Source organism: Microcebus murinus, chromosome 18 (genome assembly GCF_040939455.1).
Source record: "Microcebus murinus isolate Inina chromosome 18, M.murinus_Inina_mat1.0, whole genome shotgun sequence".
NCBI classification, from domain to species: domain Eukaryota; kingdom Metazoa; phylum Chordata; class Mammalia; order Primates; family Cheirogaleidae; genus Microcebus; species Microcebus murinus.
The window spans coordinates 12,592,355-12,611,501 of NC_134121.1; the positions used below are offsets into that span (position 1 = coordinate 12,592,355).

The following is a 19,147-nucleotide window of genomic DNA, read 5'->3' on the forward strand; positions in this document are numbered from 1 at the left end:
GGCACAGCCACAGTTGGGGTGGGGGGAGCCAGAGAAGAAATGGGATCTATGGAAGCTCCTTTCCCAAGGGAGCCAGGAAACTTGCCCATGAGGCTCCCAACCCCATACCCCATCCGTTTGGGAACCCCCCTCCCCTCAGGGTTCTGACCAATCACATCACCTCTCTCTACCACCCATGGCCTATCTGGTTAAAGGATCACTTAGATGTTCCATCTTAGTCCTGCTTGCTGTGCAGCTGGTTTAGGGGAGGGCAGGACTCCTCTCTCTTCAATCCCTACTCTCAGCAACAGGAGTCTGGCTGGGCAGGAGGCCACAAATCAGAATTCAGAAACCCACCTTAAGGACGATTGGGCAGGGGGTGGGGGTGGGGGGAGGGCAAGGACTGTCAGCTCTGGAAATAAAGATAGGGTAGGTGGGATGGTGAGGTCAGGGTTGGATCAGGGTGTAGGTTAATCCAACCTCCCTTCAGGAGGGCCAGGGACTGCTACTCCCGGCAGTGCCAGATTGGGATAATGAGACCTGCCAGGTGTGAACGCCGACCAGAAAAAGGGGAACTGAGGTGCCAGCTTCTTCTCTCCTCATCCAGCAAAGAAAATGCCATCAATTTAGCTCCTCATGGAAATGTAATCAGTGGGCTCTGCTGGCTTTGTCTTAATTAGGCACTATTGATGGAAGCAGGGAGGGCGCCTCCCCATCCCCCGACTCAGCTTCCTCCCTGTATCTTCCAGGTCTCCCCAGAGCTTCTCCCGCCGCAGGTACAGCTCAGTCTCCGAGGCGCCTTCTGGCGGCCCGGGCCCGCAGCGCCCCCTAGCACCCTTTGCGATCTGCCCCTCCTCTGACACCCCGTCCCCTCCCGCTTTCCAGGACGCAGCCTTTGTTCCTATGGAGAGTGAAGCCCCTCCCGGGCCCGGTCACCTTCCCCAGGGAGTCCCCGCCTCCCGCCTCCCTCAACCTGCGAGGCTTTCCGAAGCCAATCCTCAGATTCCAAAAATTCCAGTTCCAGTCTTCCCTCCCTTCCCCCGCCCCGCGCCGCCCGGCAATCTTAGACCCCAGTCCGCACTAAGAAGGGGGAACGAGGAGGAGGGCAGGGGTGCTCCAGCCCCGGTTTTTCCCCCGGACCCAGCTGCAGCCACGGCTGCCTGGAAATCCTGGAGCGCCTTCTAGATCGCAATGAGCCTCGCAGGGGGACCACCGGGCGCCCTCTGCTGGACCCGCTCGGGCTGGAGCCCACAGACCTGGGAGCGGGGGTCGGGCGCTTGGGTTCCCCCTGCCTTCTCAGTGTCCTGCGGGCCGGCAGCTCGTTGTTTCCAGCCCCAGCCCTTCCAGCTCGGTCTTCACACCAGGCCCCCCGCACCCTCCAGCCCACCAGACGTAGCTGCTTTCCCCGAGGCCCCCAGCCTTCTTGCCCCGGGTCCCAGCGGGCGAGACCCGGGCGGGGTGGGGCCGAGGAGCAGGGATGCGCGGCGCCTGCGCGGAGAGGGCGACTCCGCGGGCCCGCGCACTAGACGCCGGCCCCGCCCTGCCAGGGGTTGCCATGGCGACGCGTGCATGCGCGGGCGCGAGAGGGCCAGGCAGGGCAACTTCTTAGTTGGAGTGGCCCATCGGTCGGCCTGGGGAGGAGAGGGTCGGCGTCGTGAGGTGTGTTTCGGGGCAGAAGCACGGAGGGAGGGCATGCTGGAGAGAAAGGGCAGTAGTGAGGGGGGTAGGACGGGACAGTTGTAGGGGAGAAGGGGCAGTTGTGGAGGGAGGGGGAGCAAGGGAGAGGTGTGGGGGATGGGGAGAAGAAGGGGCAGTTGTGACGGTTGTGTGGGGAAGCGGTTGTGAGGGGAAGCGATTGCAAGGGCGAATTTGCCTACTGGTAACCGGTTTGAGGAGAGGGCCAGGCACTTGCGGTATTTCCGAGTAAGAGTGAGCCCCAGGTTAGTAGGACCGCTCCTCCTGGGGCCTGCGGTGGGGTGCACCCCATGCTGAATGCACCTGAGGCTCCAGCTGGAGGCAGGGAAGCGCAGCCTCATGCCTCCCTGGAGACTGATGGAGGAAGCCTTCTTGCTGTAGTTGGTTTTATTGATTTGTTGGCCTAACAGAACGTTTTTCCTTGGAGCAAAGTACAAATCCTTCAAGTTTGAAATTCATAACCTGTGATCAATGCCTGTGGCAGTCTGTGGGGATGAGGAAGGAGAAGCCACAGGTGGCCGCCAGGCCCTGGCTGAATGAAGAGGGAATGCCCAGCCAGCCTGACTTTGCCCTTGGGATGCTGAGCACCTGCCAGAGAAGCGGTTCCTGTTATCCTGCTTAGAGAGCACCACTGTGGCCTTCCTCATGCCCCAATTCCTTTTTCCCCATTACACAGTTCAAAATTTAGTGTTGAATGACTTTTGTCCTTCCTGCTTCCAGTCTGTTCTCAGGGCATTTAGAGTCAAATGATCCTGATCTTCCTTATCAGTTAGCAGAGCCTTACTCAGCCAACCATGCTAAGAGACTTCTCAGTACACACAAAACAAGGTTCTTGTCCTTGGGAATAAAAAGCTAAAGAGACCCGTAGCAAATACTGTTTCTTTAAGGATGTTGCAGATTTTAGTGTGGTTAGGAGGAACATTTTTCCATTTAACTTGAGAAAAGGTACACAGGAAAATCAACCTTGGTTTGCTTGAATGACTTGACACAGTGGCAAAGGGTGGAGAACGTGGGGACAGCCTTCCCTTCCCTGGGCCTTCTCACTCACCCTTGGCCCTGTGGGGTACAGTGTTTGAGGGTATGGGCAGCCACGCTTCGGCTTGGTGCATCTTTTCCTGATTATCTTATGTTCTTATAGGCTGGGCAAAGAGAGAGTCCTTAAACCTTCATTAGTGCGGTGTCTGTTGGGGTATTATCTTTAGCTTCCATTTATTCCTAATGCCTGGAAGGAGCAACTTTGATTTTTAACCCAGGACCCTGAAGAAAGTGGGGTGCCCCAGGTAAAACAAAGACTTCAAGGCCCCTATCAAGTACAGGTCCCTTGTGATTAATGGAGCAGAGTGTGGGTACCTCCAGAAAAGATTATTTTATTGGGTCTCAGTCAATTTGTGAATTCAAAAGGGACTGCATGTATTAGGGGGCTGGGTTGGGATCTGGTTGTGGACTCCCAACTCCTGTGTACCTGCAGGTTTTGCCTGCACGATGTCCAACAGAGCTGAGAAGAAGCGGCGTGTGAGTACCCGAATAGGCTCCCGGGCAAACCGGGCAGGGCAAGATGCTCTGGCTGCTCTGGCTTCAGAGGAGAGTGTCCTGCCCGCCGGCGAGCCTGAGTACGAGCCCCAGCCCAAGCCTGAGCCGGAGCCCCCCAAGGAGGAGACTGGTGGGTACTTGCTGAGGCAGGGGACACTTAGAAATGGAGGATGGGAAAATCAGAGGGGCTTGGAGGCAGAATGCTTGTATCTTACTAGGATCTTAGGGCTGGGGAGTAGGCTCTATTGGTTCTGGGAAAAAAACAGGGGCTAAGTGACCCTCCTTCTGCTGAGGGAGTTCAGCAGAATCTCAGCACTGCTGCTGGGTCCCTTTTATTGTATATCTTCTTCCTGGCTAGCCTTCTACTTGTTCTTTCTGTCCTAAAATTTCCCACCAATGCACCAGGAGTTCACTAGCCAATCCTTTCTCTAGCCTCTTCCTTCTTATTTCAAGTGTTCCTCATTGCTCCTACCCCACTGAAGAGGGTTTGATCTCTTCCTTTTTTCCATTTTCACCCTGGGTGGCAAAACAAATAATGTTTTTCTCCCATTAAGCCCATCACCATGGAGACTCAGCCTGCCTTGCCACCCTTTGAATCCTAAGCCCGGCTGATGCTTTTTACCATCTGTTTAAGGCTCTAGTATCTCCGCCTTCAATTTGGCAGGGACTTGGTAGACTGCAGAGGTTCAGGTTCAGGACAACAAGAAAAGAAGACTAGATGGAGGGAGAAAGGAGTTTAAAGAGGCTGGCTTTTGTGGCTTTGATACGAAGGATTCCTTTCCTGTGGGTGAGCGGGAGCCAGTAGGATTTGAAGGTTTTTGGTAGGTTTTTGAAGGTTGTTGGTGCCACAAGGCTTTCCCTTAGAGCACCGGCCAGTGTAGACAGGACTGTGAGCTAAGTGTAGACCTCCCACGCCCTTTTTACCTGGAGCTCCTTTATGCTGCTAGCAGCCTGTCAAGATGGAGAGAAATAGAATTCCCCTTTAATGTTAAAGGTTGAGAGATTAAGTATGGATGTGGGAGAAAGGTCCAGAGACTTAGGAACCTGTCTTAGAAATTCATTCTTCTAAGTTCTCAAGTGCTCCATTGAAAGCAGTTTAAAATGGAACTGGCTCCTAGAAGCTGAGTACCAGGAGGAATAGGGGGAGGTAGGAGGGAGATAGTGAGGTCCAGTCTGGAGAATCATCTGGGGAGGAAAGGGAAGGAGCTTTGAAATTAATGCATTGGCCTTCAAACACTGAGGGTTTCTGCCTGCCCCAGCTCTAAGCCTTCTTAGTGTTTGACATGGAGCCTTCCTGCTGTCCCGTAACCTGGGCAGAAGTTCAGAGAAGACTGGGACCCCCGAGGCAGCACTGAAACTAACATTAATTCCTGTAATCTTTGAAATTAAGGAGGAACTGAGGCCTGGCCCACGGGGGAGACAGGGGGCCTAAAACACTTCTTGGTGAAAGATGGTGGGTTTGAGGCCTGGCGTGGTGGCTCACCCCTGTAATTCTAGCTCTCTGGGAGGCCAAGGCAGGAGGATTGAGGAGTTTGAAGGTCAGGAGCTTGAAACCAGCCTGAGCAAGAGCGAGACCCCATCTCTACTAAAAATAGAAAGAAATTAATTGGCCAACTAAAAATATATAGAAAAAATTAGCTGGGCATGGTGGCGCATGCCTGTAGTATCAGCTACTTAGGAGGCTGAGGCAGAAGGATCGGTTGAGCCCAGGAGTTTGAGGTTGCTGTGAGCTAGGCTGACGCCGTGGCACTCTAACCTGGGCAACAGAGTGAGACTCTGTCTCAAAAAAAAAAAAAAAAAATAGTGGGTTTGAGAGCACACACCCTTTTGAGGTCTTATCAATGTTCTTTACTTTCCTAGTGCTCTTTAATTTCCACTAAAAGAAGATGAAGAATAATCATAATCAAGTTTATAATCCCTTATCTGTATGTAAGTTTCAAAACCTCTAAAAACTGAAAGATTTTTTCCAAAGTTTGGCACCTAAACTTATTTGGTGGTAAAACCTAACCTAAACTGACATGAAGGTATTTATAGTCTATTTAAGCCACTTAGTATAAATATTCATATGTTTTACTGCAGAAATACTCGTAATATGAAGAGTTTGATTACATACTGTTCTAGAGCCCTCTGGGGGAGTGGTGGGTGTTCACATACTATATTATATTGCATACTATATTACAATTCTAAATTCTGAAGTATACTGGAGCCCAAGGTTTTGGGCAAGGGATTGTAGAGCTATATTTCAGGCAAAACAGAAAAAGCATAGCGAGCAATATAATGATCCTCGTGTACCCACCACTCAATGTGAGAATCAATGGGGATGGCAACAGGTGAATCCCTATAGATACATAGGCAAATCCCCTCTCCAAGACCCCCTCTTCTTCTCCAAAGGTCACTGCTATCCTGAGTTGGTGCTTACCATTCTCAAGCTTGTTTTGTTTTTTTTTTAAATTTTGCTACATGTATCCATGAATGTCATATACTATTATCCTATAGGTATTGAATATTTCAGACTTTATATTCATTGTATTATAGAAGATAAAATAAATCTACTCTTGAGATTGTCTCAATCTCCCTCCCCTGGCCTAGTTCCCTGCTGAAATCTGGAATGCCCTGGCTTTCCTGAGGGAGTTGGGTCATCCCACTCACCACTGAGCTCCTGGAATTGCCTATTCCGTCTTGTCCTGCCTTCCTCCTTGGCCCCTGTGCTTCATTCCCCTCTTAGTTTTCCTTTCTGGAAATTAGAGTGTCCTGTTCCCTTCAGTTTTTTGGTTCTATCTCATTTGTTCCTTCCTCCTTTAAGCCTCTAGGGGATGGGAATTTTACCAGTTTTACCCCAATCTCCTGTAGGAGCCTCAGATCAGGAGGCAGAGAAACAGAGCCTCCTGGGTTTTATGGGGGTCAGGAGGCAGAGAAACAGAGCCTCCTGGGTTTTATGGGGGTCCCGAGTGGGTGTGGCAGAATTGAGTGTCCAGCAGCCTGGTGGTTTGGAGAAGGGCTAATTCCTGTGGGCCTCACGTGGGAAGAGGATTGGGGGAAGAATAGATGGCAGAGGCTGCATGCCTGTAATAATCTTAGTACTAACTGCCTTCGGTCTCCCCCAAAGTTAGCTCCTGTCTGCCTTTTTTTTTTTTTTTTTTTTTGAGATAGGTTCTTTGCTGCTCAGGCTAGAGAGTAGCGTCATCATCATAGCTCACTGCAACCTCGAACTCCTGGGCTCAAGCGATCCTCCTGCCTCAGCCTCCTGAGTAGCTCAGACTACAAGCGTGTGCCACCATGCACAGCTAATTTTTTTCTATTTTTTGTAGAGAAAGGATATTGCTATTTTGCTCAGGCTGGTCTCAAACTCCTGGCCTCAAGTGTTCCTCCTGTCTTGGCCTTCTAAAGTACTGGGATTACAGGCATGAGCCACCGTGCCCAGCCCCATTTAGCTTTTTAAATTAAATTGAGACATATTTCACTGTAAAATTCACCCCTTAATAGTATGTAATCCAGTAGTTTTGATATATTCACAAAGCTGTTCAATCTTCCCACTATCTAATTTTAGAATCTCTCCAAAAGAAGGCCACTTCAAGCACCTTGAGAAATTGGCACTAAGTGACTCCTGTATCTTTAATTCTGAGTTGCATCAGAGCCTTGCTCCCTGTTTTCCTTTCCCCCCATATCCTGGGAACCACTAATCTACTTTCTGTCTTTATGACTTTGCCTACGCTGGACATTGCGTATAAATGGAATCATACAACATGTGGTCTTTTGTGACTAGCTGCTTTCACTTAGCATTAAGTCTTCAAGACTCATCCATGTTATAGCATGAATCACACCATCATTCCTTCTTATGGCTGAATAATATCCCACTGTATGTATATACTACATTTTGTTTATATATTCATTCGTTAATGGATATTGGGCTGTTTGTTGCCTATTGTGAATAATGCTGCTGTGAATATTGGCATACAGAAATCTCTTTAAAACATTTTTTTTCTTTTACTTATGGTTACATTACCATACTTCAAATATCTCTTTGAATTCTTGCTTTCAAGTCTCTTGGGTACATAGCTAGAAATGGAATTGCTGGGTCATATGGTGACCATGGTTAACTTTCTAAGGAATGCCTTCCTTTTTGTATCTTTAGTCTTCCCAGAGCCAGTATTGGAGGAACCTGAAGTACAGAAAGAAGAATTAGCAGCGCCCGTGGTGGACGTGGTAGGCTTGGGTCTCCCCTGAGGCAAATATTCCTTCCCAACACCTGGTGCAGCAAAGGATCAGTTGTGGAATGGTGTGTGGGAAATTCTCTCACCTGTCACTTCTTACTCTGTGCTCGCGGCCTACTCACCACAAATCCAGTTTGTTGAGCAAAAGACAAAGCCATGCATGCCCCCTCTAGGGGAGGAGAGCTTTGAGTGAGGAGCAGGTCTTTGGCTGCCCTCCCGGTCTCCCCACTTTTGAGCAAATGGTGACAAGCTTTATCAGTTGTTTGGGTGAAACATCTGAGCAAGTTGAACAGGCTGGGATGATATTGTCCTAACTGGCCAGTAATTTCTTTTTTTTTTTTTTTTTTTTTTTTTTTTTTGAGACAGAGTCTCGCTTTGTTGCCCAGGCTAGAGTGAGTGCCATGGCGTCAGCCTAGCTCACAGCAACCTCAAACTCCTGGGCTCCAGCGATCCTTCTGCCTCAGCCTCCCGAGTAGCTGGGACTACAGGCATGTGCCACCTTGCCCAGCTAATTTTTTACATATATATATCAGTTGGCCAATTAATTTCTTTCTATTTATAGTAGAGACGGGGTCTCGCTCTTGCTCAGGCTGGTTTTGAACTCCTGACCTTGAGCAATCCGCCCGCCTCGGCCTCCCAAGAGCTAGGATTACAGGCGTGAGCCACCGCGCCCGGCCGGCCAGTAATTTCTAAGACAGTCTCTTTCCTCCTTTCATTCGGTTCTCTCCTTTGGTTGAAGAATTTACAGAAGCTACTTCAATCACCTTGAGAAACTGACACTAAATGCCCTCTACATCTTCACTTCCAAGTTGCGTCAAAGCTTAGTCATACCCATTGTAACCTGAGTGAGAAGAAAAAATAGACTGGTGACCTTGACAATTTTTAAAAAGGGAGAGAAAAGTAATAAATATCAAAGAAAAATTGGAAGGGACAGAGAAGTAAAAGAAAATAAAACTCATAGTGTTACTGTTCAAACACATCCAATGTTAATATTTTGATGTATCTTTTCTTTTTTTGTACATAGGTTTGCAAGTTTGTTTTTGTGTAAGTCCGAACTATACCATATATTACAATTTTGTAAAAAGCTTTTTCATAGACTATTTTATCATTCTTCATGTTAGTATATAATTTTGTAAACACCACTTTTCATTAGATGCAAATAGTTTTGTTTTTTTTTGAGACAGAGTCTTGCTCTGTTGCCCAGGCTATGGTGCCATGGTGTCAGCCTAGCTCACAGCAACCTCAAACTCCTGGGCTCAAGTGATCCTCATGCCTAAGCCTCCTAAGCAGCTGAGACTATGAGTGTGTGCCACCATACCTGGGTAATTTTTTTCTATTTTTAGTAGAGACGGGGTCTCACTCTTGCTCAGGCTGGTCTTGAACTCCTGAGCTCAAGCAATCCTCCTGCCTTGGCTTCCAGAGTGCTAGAATTACAGGTGTGAGCCACTACCCCTGGCCAGAATATAGTGTTTTATTAGATGCATGTGCCATAGTTGAACCATTACTCTCGGGCATTTTGCCATTTCCAATTTTTTTCCTCTCATAATAATACTTTTTTGGCTGGGCATAGTGGCTCACACCTGTAATCCCAGTGCTTTGTTAGGTCAAGGTGGGAGGATTGCCTGAGGCCAGAAGTTTTAGACCAGCCTGGGCAACACAGCAAGACCCTGTCTCTACAAAAAATAAAAATGAAAAGTTAGCCAAGTGTGGTGGTACGTACCTGTAGTTCCAGCTACTTGGGAGGCTGAGGCAGGAGGATTGCTTGAGCCCTGGATTTAAAGCTTCAGTGAGTTATGACTGTGCCACTGCATTCCAGCCTAGGCAACAGAGCAAGACCCTGTCTCTAAATATAGAAGAATATACTGTGATGAATATTGTAAATAAAACTAACACTTTTGAAGTGTTTAGTATTTCCTTAAGATAGATTCTGGTACATGGAGTTACTGAATCAAAGAGTAAAGGAGATTTCTAGTACTTTTGATACATAATGCTAACTTGCTTTCCAAATGGATCCCACGGTTTGCCCACAAACAATAAACCCTTTCCAGGTCTGGGTGTTATCGATTTATCAAGTATTTTTATTTTTATTTTTGAGACAGAGGCTCACTCTGTTGCCTGGGCTAGAGTGCCATGGCATCAGCCTAGCTCACAGCAACCTCAAACTCCTGGGCTCAAGCGATCCTTCTGCCTCAGCCTCCCAAGTAGCTGGAATTACAGGCATGTGCCACTATGCCTGGCTAATTTTTTCTATATATATTTTTAGTCGTCCAGCTAATTTCTTTCTATTTTTAGTAGAGATGGAGTATCTACTACCATGCCTGGCCTGTTCATGTCCTCTTGTCCATTTACTTATTGTGGTCTTAATGTTTTTCTCATGTATTTATCCCTGTCTATATGTAGGAAAGATTTTAGATCACTGTCTATTAAATTTTCTTGACCTGGAAACTTTAAGTAAGAGATTCCTTCTTGGCTTGATGCAGTGGCTCATGCCTGTAATCCTAGCACTCTGGGAGGCCAAGGCGGGAGGATTGCTTGAGCTCAGGAGTTCGAGACCAGCCTGAGCAAGATGGAGACCCCATTTCTACTAAAAATAGAAAAAATTAGCTGGGCGTGGTGGTCTGCCCCTGTAGTCCCAGCTACTTAGGAGGCAGAGGCAGGAGGATCACTTGAGCCTAGGAGTTTGTGAGCTAGGCTGACGCCACGGCACTCTAGCCCTCTAGTCCGGGCAATAGAGCCTGACTGTTTCAAAAAAAAAAAAAAAAAAGAGATTACTTCTTACCTTCCAGGAATACTGGGAGGAAGGATAAGGTGACTTCTTAAGTTCACCGAGCTACATCTTCCTGTCTTATAGTTTCCCGAATTCATTTAGTAGAGTTCTATAGATAAATTTTTTTCTACCCACCAGTTACAATTTTCTGCCATCTAATCAATTTGTTCTTTGGTGTTTTTTTTTTTTTAATTTTTTTTTTTTATTTTGGCATATTATGGGGGTACAGATTTTAAGGTTTCAATAAATGCCCATTTCCCCCCCTCCCCCCAAAAGTCTGAGTCTCCATCATGACCATCCCCCAGATGGTGCACATCTCACTCATTATGTATGTATATACCCGCCCCCCTCCCTGTTTTTTGGTGTTTTTTTCAGTCTTTTTTCCCTGCTCAATTCTTCCTTACTGCTGTGCCAACTGACTTTTACCTATTATCTAACTTACTTCAGCATACTGAGGGGGCTGCATCATGAAGAAATTGCTCCTGTATGCATCTCCCTGCTCCTAATTGCTTGATCTAGGCTAGTATCTTATATGTTCGCTTAATTCACTTTTTAAAATTTTTTTTTTTTTTTTTTTTTTTTTTTTTTTTTTTTTTTTTTTTTTTTTTTTTTTTTTTGAGACAGAGTCTCGCTTTGTTGCCCAGGCTAGTGTGAGTGCCGTGGCGTCAGCCTAGCTCACAGCAACCTCAAACTCCTGGGCTCGAGCGATCCTTCTGTCTCAGCCTCCCGAGTAGCTGGGACTACAGGCATGCGCCACCATGCCCGGCTAATTTTTTATATATATATCAGTTGGCCAATTAGTTTCTTTCTATTTATAGTAGAGACGGGGTCTCGCTCTTGCTCAGGCTGGTTTCGAACTCCTGACCTTAAGCAATCCGCCCGCCTCGGCCTCCCAGAGAGCTAGGATTACAGGCGTGAGCCACCGCGCCCGGCCTAAAATTTTTTTTATTTTTTGGAGACAAGGTTTCACTATGTTGTCCAGGCTGGTCTCTAACTCCTGGCTTAAAGTGATCCTCTTGCCTTAGTCTTCCAAATTGCTGGGATTACAGGCCTGAGTCACACCTGGCTTTCTTAATTCACTTTTACCTTTGACATTGAGAATTCTTGATAATGCAGTTTTACAAATCATAGGCATAAATGAAATATCTTGGGAAGATCATATCCTACTATTTTCCTCTATGATCTGTTCTACTTTTAGAGACAAGAGGATCTTGTTGTCTTGTTTCTTCAAAAGCTCCAAACCTATCATTCAGTCCATCCTCAGCTTTCTCCTCACCGTTCTAAACCTGTCTGGCTTCTCTCATCTCCCATGTCCTCACCTGTGGTTATGAACGGGAGAAAGGGCTCTCTCACAGCCCTGAGTACATTGCCTTTCTGTCCACTCTCCTGTAGAAGCCCTTCTTCCTCTCCCGAGCCATGCTGACAGGACTGGCGGACTCGGTGTGGACAGAGGAGCACAATGCCATTCTGGACCACTTTGCCCAGAACCCTGCGGAATCCATCCTCACCATCTTCATTGATCCCTGCTGTGGGCTGAAGGTAGAACTGGGCATGCCCATACAGGTGCGTACCCTACTTACCCAGATCAAAGTTGGTCTTACAGGGAGCTGGGGGCTGTGTATCTTTGTTATCCTCGAGTCTCGCTGTCCCCTGTACTGCAAGGCCTGTTGAGCCCCAATATGTGTCAGCCACCCTACTTGGTGGCAGGGATACAGAGAAGGAGGGGGTTTTGCTTTTGATGACATCATGGTCTAGTGGGGAAGACAGACATATAAACAAATGTTTACTGTACTTTGTGACCATGGGCTAAGCTTTATAGGAGCTTTATGGGAGCAACTAATAGAGCCAGTGGAATTCTGGGAGGGCTTGGCAGTGGAGGGGCAGTTTGAGCTGGGGATGCAGGATAAGTAGGATGTCGTCAAGACTAGCTAAGAGCAATTCAGTAAAGACCACTCTATGTACAAAGAAAAGAGGAGTAGTGGGAAATGATACTGAAAAGATAGGTTGGGGTCAGCTTATGAAGGGCCTTGAATGCTATACTAGAGAACTTGGCTGCTATCCCAGTGACAGCTAGGAAATCTTTTAGGATTTAAATAACTACTTCAACAATGTGGAGAATGCATTAGAGAAGGGTAAACCTAGGGTAGGGAGACAGTTAAAAGCCAGATGTATGCTAAAATGGTGGCGGTAGAGTCTGGGTGGCGGGAGTACAGGTCATTATTGTAAAATTCTTTGAACTTTTCTGTGTACTTGAAAATTTTTGAAATAAAATGTTGGAAAAGAAAAAAGGCTATTGCTTTGCTCTTACTGGCACTGCATATACAAAAATTAAAATTATGATGATGATTAGGATGGCCCTGTGCAACAATGACACAATTTGCAAAGCATTCTATATTGAATACAGGCAAAACAGGCTATGGGTTTTTCCTGTGTATTGGCAATAATCAGCCAGAAAACATAATGAACAAAAGATTTAATTCACAAAAGGAACAAAAATCTGCAAAATACATCTATATGTGTATATATATATATATTTTCTTGATTTCACAGTGTTTGGAATACATTTATAGTTGGATACCAATATTTAATATAAAAGTGGATTTATATTAAAGAAAACAACTTTGTTTCAGGCCATGACAGAAGATTTGAATAGATAGTAAGCCTGTTTCTGAGTGGGAGTCTTAATATTATAAAGATAATTTCATCTAAAAAATGTGTCATTTTAATGCAACTCTAGTCATAGTGCCCAAATGCCACAGTCCCTAGATTTCTTGTATAAAAGACTTAAAAATATCTCCAGAAAAAGACATGAAAATAGCAAAGATGATGAAGGAAAGTAATGGGGAAACTTGTGAATATGAAACTGTCCTATTAAACTATAGTCATTAAAACAGAGTTGTGGCCGGGCGCTGTGGCTCACGCCTGTAATCCTAGCTCTTGGGAGGCCGAGGCGGGCGGATTGCTCAAGGTCAGGAGTTCAAAACCAGCCTGAGCAAGAGCGAGACCCCGTCTCTACTATAAATAGAAAGAAATTAATTGGCCAACTGATATATATATATAAAATTAGCCGGGCATGGTGGCGCATGCCTGTAGTCCCAGCTACTCGGGAGGCTGAGGCAGAAGGATCACTCGAGCCCAGGAGTTTGAGGTTGCTGTGAGCTAGGCTGACGCCATGGCACTCACTCTAGCCTGGACAACAAAGCGAGACTCTGTCTCAAAAAAAAAAAACAAAAAAACAGAGTTGTATTAGGACAGGAGTATATATTATAAGCAACAGTACAGAAACATAGGAAATACAGAAAATAGAAACTACAGAAACAGATATGGAAGCATTTTCTATTAAAAATGGCATTTTAAAATCTGTGGGCAAGGATAGATTATTCAATGAATAGAATTGGGAAACATATGGAACATAAAGTTTTTTTTTTTTTTTTTTTTTGAGACAGAGTCTCGCTTTGTTGTCCAGGCTAGAGTGAGTGCCGTGGCGTCAGCCTAGCTCACAGCAACCTCAAACTCCTGGGCTCCAGTGATCCTTCTGCCTCAGCCTCCCGAGTAGCTGGGACTACAGGCATGCGCCACCATGCCCGGCTAATTTTTTATATATATATCAGTTGGCCAATTAATTTCTTTCTATTTATAGTAGAGACGGGGTCTCGCTCTTGCTCAGGCTGGTTTTGAACTCCTGACCTTGAGCAATCCGCCCGCCTCGGCCTCCCAAGAGCTAGGATTACAGGCGTGAGCCACAGCGCCCGGCCCATAAAGTTTTTCAATTAAAAAAATCTAGTCAGCATGCTGACATATTCTGAATAGATAATAGATTTAACTGTATTCTGAGTTCAGCTGGCCAATTGAAACTTCCTTAAAAAATTATTACCCTGAATACCTGATAAAACAAACAAAAAGTAAAACCAGCAAAAAATAATTTAAAAAAAAGCCAACCAACACAAATCACACAACACCCCCCCCCCAAAGAGTAAACTAACATGGAAAGAAGCATAATCGAATCTAATAAGGTTTAAAAATGGGTGACCAATAAAAAGCATGTGCACAGAGTCCAAGAACCATCCTCCCTACAGGCATTGTGCGTCCACAGCTATGTGAAGTGAACCTGGGAGCATTTGACAACAACATCTCAAAAGAGGGAAATATGATGCGCCCAGCTACTCAGGAGGCTGGAGGATTGGTTGAGCCCAGGAGTTTGAATCCAGCATGGGCAACATAGTGAGACCCTGTTTCTTAGAGAGAGAGACAGAGAGAGAGAGAGAAAGTGAGGGAAGGAGATAGGGAGGGAGGGGGGAAAGAGAGAGTGTGAGCTTAGATGTTTTAACAAAGGTTTTCCACTGCCTTAAATTAGCCTTAACCACCTGCCTGTCCCCTGAAGCAATTCTCTTAAGCTCGAGAAAAGTGAATAAAACATAAAATACTCAACCCTTTCACTTTAACTTTCAGGGACAAAATAGACTGGTCTCTCACAGTGGGAGGTCAAGTCACCCACGGTATGTTAGAGCAAAAAGAATGAATTCATGTGCTTGCTGCCTAAGCATGAGCAAAATGAAAAGAAATTACATGGCAACTGCAAGCACCAAGGGGGAAAAAAAAAGGAACAAAGCATGCAAAAGAGGAAAACATAACTGAATGAACACAAGGAGATTCCTCACAACAGCATCATGTTATACTACAACTTAATAAGAACAGGAATTCAATTTTTTAAAAAGCCGACATGAAATAAAATGTGAGAATGAGATAAAAGGGAGATTGCAGAATTTAGGAAATGAATAAAGCAGCATGTTACAAAACTGGTAGATTGGAAACAGCAAGGAACTGGATAGCTATGGCAGAAAACCCTGTCATCAACAGAGAGGCTTGAGGTCCTCAGAATGTATGCAGAAGCAAAAGCCAAAGACATTAATGCAATTAGAGAGAAGCTAATAGATATGAAAGACAGACACCGATGATCTAGTGCAGAGAACCAGCAAATGAAACAGAATATAAATTTAGAGCTAAAATACAAAGAATTTCCCTGAAATGCAGAAGGAGCTGAATCTGGGAATCGAAAGGACATGCTATTATATATTCCACACAATTTGTTAGGTAAGGTTTAATGTTAATATACATCTTTGTTAAGTGACTAAAATTCGAGGAAATTATTTCTTAGGAACGTCACATATGTGGTATTCCTGCCAAGAATATTTAGCTTGAATCTAATAATGAGGAGACAATCAGATAAATTCAAATTAAGAGACATTTCAGAAAATAAGTGGTCTGGACTAAAAAGAAAGAAAAAGGCTGGATAACTATTTGAAATTAAAAGAGATTAAGGAGACATGATCATGTATGATCCTGGACTGGCTCCTGGAATTCAACATAATCTGTATATGTGTGTGTGTATGTGTGTGTGTGTGTGTGTGTGTGTATTTGAGACAGAGTCTCACTCTGTTGCCTCAATCTGTGCTGTGGTGTCAGCCTAGCTCACAGCAACCTCAAAATCCTGGACTCAAGGGATCCTCTTGCTTCAGCCTCCCTAGTAGCTGGGACTACAGGTGTGTGCCACCACGCATGGCTAATTTTTTCTATTTTTAGTAGAGATGGGGATCTCGCTCTTGCTCAGGCTGGTCTTGAACTCCTGACCTCAAGCGATCCTCCTGTCTCAGCCTCCCAGAGTGCTAGGATTACAGGCATAAGCCACCATACCTGGCCTTCTTGTAACTTTTTTATGCATAGGAATTTTTTTCAAAGTAAAAGTTTGGGGAAAAATTAGTTTAGTCAAAAAACCAAATTATCTACTAGACACATCAGGTTAGTCTCAGACTTCTTTGAACACTTTACAGGAAAAACAGTATGATCCAAGGGTATTATTCCCAGTCAAAATGTTCAAGCATAAAGGCAAAAAATAGGCTGTCATTTTCAATTTTGAAAGAACCCTATTTAAAAAAAATAGAAATGTCAATTGCAATGCAGTCAATCAAGAAATGAACCAAATAAAGAACTCAGGAATAGAGAATCAATGAACATTCAGTTCATTTAAACAAAGAACTGACATTAAATAACCATAGAAATTATAGTTATTTATAGAATGTGAATGTTATAGACTTGAACAATGTAAAAATAATACCATAACAAAAATTGGGAAGTGGAGGGAGAATGAGAATGCTAATGCCTTTCAAAACAGAGTAGATGCTACAACCAGTGAGTACTAAGAGGGGAAAAAAGCAGTGCATCAATAGAACTTAAAATTGAAAGATAGTGAGAAAACTCTTAATATTTTTTATAATCTTTCTGTCTTACAATGATAAAAAGGGGTCTTTTGGGAAGAAATCTCTCTTTTGGTTAAAGCAACATTTATTTGAAGCTCAACAATTTCTTTATATCTACTTCCATTTCTTTTTATTCTCTTAAATTCAAGTAAAATTAAATGTAACACTTTTAATTAAAACAGCATGACCCTATTTTTAAAAACTCATTTAATGAATTTTATATATGTATATAGCTATACAAAGTGTCTGGAATAATATTTTTTCTAATGTTAACTATTAATTTCTGCATGGTGGAATTTTAGATGACATTTTTACTCTTATGTTTGTATTTTTTTTTTTTGAGACAGAGTCTCACTTTGTTGCCCAGGGTAGAGTGAGTGCCGTGGCATCAGCCTGGCTCACAGCAACCTCAAACTCCTGGGCTCAAGCGATCCTACTGCCTCAGCCTCCCGAGTAGCTGGGACTACAGGCATGTGCCACCATGCCCAGCTAATTTTTTGTATATATATTTTTAGTTGGTCAATTAATTTCTTTCTATTTTTAGTAGAGATGGGGTCTTGCTCAGGCTGGTTTCGAACTCCTGACCTAGAGCAATCTGCCCGCCTCGGCCTCCCAGAGTGCTAGGATTACAGGTGTGAGCCATCACGCCCGGTCTACTTTTGCATTTTTTGTATTGTTTCAATTATTTCTAATGAAAATATATTATCTTAACAAAAATTATTGTTAAGCTTTTTAAAAAATGAACACAAAATGCCAAGATTTATTTCTGGGCAGTGGCAAGATGGATGACTGTTAATTTCTTCATCGTGCTTTATTTTTAGTTTTTAAAATTAAATTGTGAAGTATAGTCACAAAAGCACTAAAGGAGGAAAAAAAAAAAACACACAGGTGAATCTGATCTTAGGGTGGGAATGGCCTGTCTAAGCATGTGGTAGAAAAGACTTTAAAGAATTTTAGAATTTTTTTTTTTTTTTTATTTTTTTTTGAGACATGGTCTCACTCTGTCGCCTGGGTAGCGTACAGGGTGTTGTCATAGCTCATAGCAACCTCAAAGTCCTGGGCTCAAGTGATCATCCTGCCTCAACTTCCTGAGTAGCTGGGACTACAGGCATGCACCACCATGTCCAGCTGATTTTTCTATTTTTTGTAGAGACGGGGTCTCACTCTTGCTCAGGTTGGTCTCGAACTCCTGACCTCAAGTGATCCTCCCGCATCAGCTTCCCAAAGTGCTAGGATTACAGGTGTGAGCTACTGTGCCCAGCCAAAAGTATCAGATTTAACTACATGAAAGTTACACATTTCTGAATGCGAGCAACAAAAACTCACTATAAGCAAAATCAAAAGATAAACAAAAAACTGAGGAAAAAGGATACGGAACTCTATACAACCATCTTTTTCTTCCAGTCCTTTCTGCTTTTCCAGTGGCTGAAGTGCTTCATTCATTCTCTCCTTTTCTACCATTCATCCATCCATCCAACCAACATTTATTGAGCACTACTATGTGCCAGGCATTGGACTAAGTTCTGGAGCCAAGTTGGACAAATACACAGCCCCACCCTTTCTTTGCACTTCCTCCCCACATCTCTGTGTATGGAATCTATTATGTCCCTGGAAAGAACAGGAAGCACCTCATGGCACTTGCTTTTAGAGAAGGATCACGGTGCACACTAAGGGGCTATGACAAAGGACTCAGCCAGGCTTTTGTGACTGGAGCCCCAGGTTCCTTTGGATATCATGGCTGGGACTGGAGACTGAACTCTAATGTATTGTCTTTCATGCAGACCCAGAATCAGATTGTCTACTTCATTCGCCAAGCACCGGTCCCCATCACTGCGGAGAACTTTGAGGCAACTGTGCAGTATGGGACGGTGCGGGGTTCCTACATCCCAGCCCTGCTTCGGCTGCTCAGTGGCGTCTTTGCCCCTCAGATCTTTATAAACACAACCTGGCCAGAGAGCATTCGAAATCACTTTGCTTCTCATCTGCACAGGTTCTTGGCCTGCCTGACAGGTGAGCAGGAAGGCTGCAGTAGCTGGTTTCTCTTTCGTGCACTCCCAACCCTACTGGTTTGTCCAATGGGTCGAGTAGGCCACAAGATCTACCTTCTAATCCAGGCACACTTTTCTGCTGTAGAACTGGTTGGCCGGACCCACTCAAGCTTAGAATTGGAATTTTTTTTTTTTTTTTTGAGACAGTCTCCCTTTGTTGCCCAGGCTAGAGTGCCGTGGCATCAGCCTAGCTCACAGCAACCTCAAACTCCTGGGCTCAAGCAATCCTCCTACCTCAGCCTCCCGAGTAGCTGGGACTACAGGCAACAGCCACGATGACTGGCTAATTTTTCTATTTTGAGTAGAGACGGGGTCCCACTCTTGCTCTGGCTGGTCTGGAACTCCTGAGCTCACGGGATCCTCTCACCTCGGCCTCCCAGAGTGCTAGGGGTACAGGCGTGAGCTACCATGCCTGGCCAGAATTGGAAAATTTTAAGAGTGCATGTGGGGTAAGGTGAAATGTGAGTGGTACGGGTGGTGGGGGGACTTGCATGTCTCACGGTAGAGAGTATTGAGGGTGTGGTAAAGACCTTTGACTTTATTTTTTGGCGATTTCTTGTTATACCTCCATGAAGTTCCCCTCTTGCCTTCTGTCATTTCTCCTTTTGAGATAAAAAAGAAAAGCACAGGTCAGTTTCTCCTGACTGCTGTCCCGAAATGCAT

General features: G+C 44.8%; 1 protein-coding gene across 1 annotated transcript in view; it reads left to right on the forward strand.

The window, feature by feature from the left end:
* The first annotated feature begins 1,552 nt into the window (after nt 1-1,552).
* DNAH2 (dynein axonemal heavy chain 2) overlaps nt 1,553-19,147 on the forward strand; it is a 106,656-nt gene continuing 89,061 nt past the window's right edge. Inside the window, exons 1-5 of the mRNA XM_012775826.3 lie at nt 1,553-1,638; nt 3,143-3,334; nt 7,337-7,407; nt 11,575-11,745; nt 18,218-18,446. Coding sequence (XP_012631280.1) covers nt 3,157-3,334; nt 7,337-7,407; nt 11,575-11,745; nt 18,218-18,446 — 649 coding nt within the window. The 5' untranslated portion in view covers nt 1,553-1,638; nt 3,143-3,156. The remainder of the gene's footprint in view (nt 1,639-3,142; nt 3,335-7,336; nt 7,408-11,574; nt 11,746-18,217; nt 18,447-19,147) is intronic.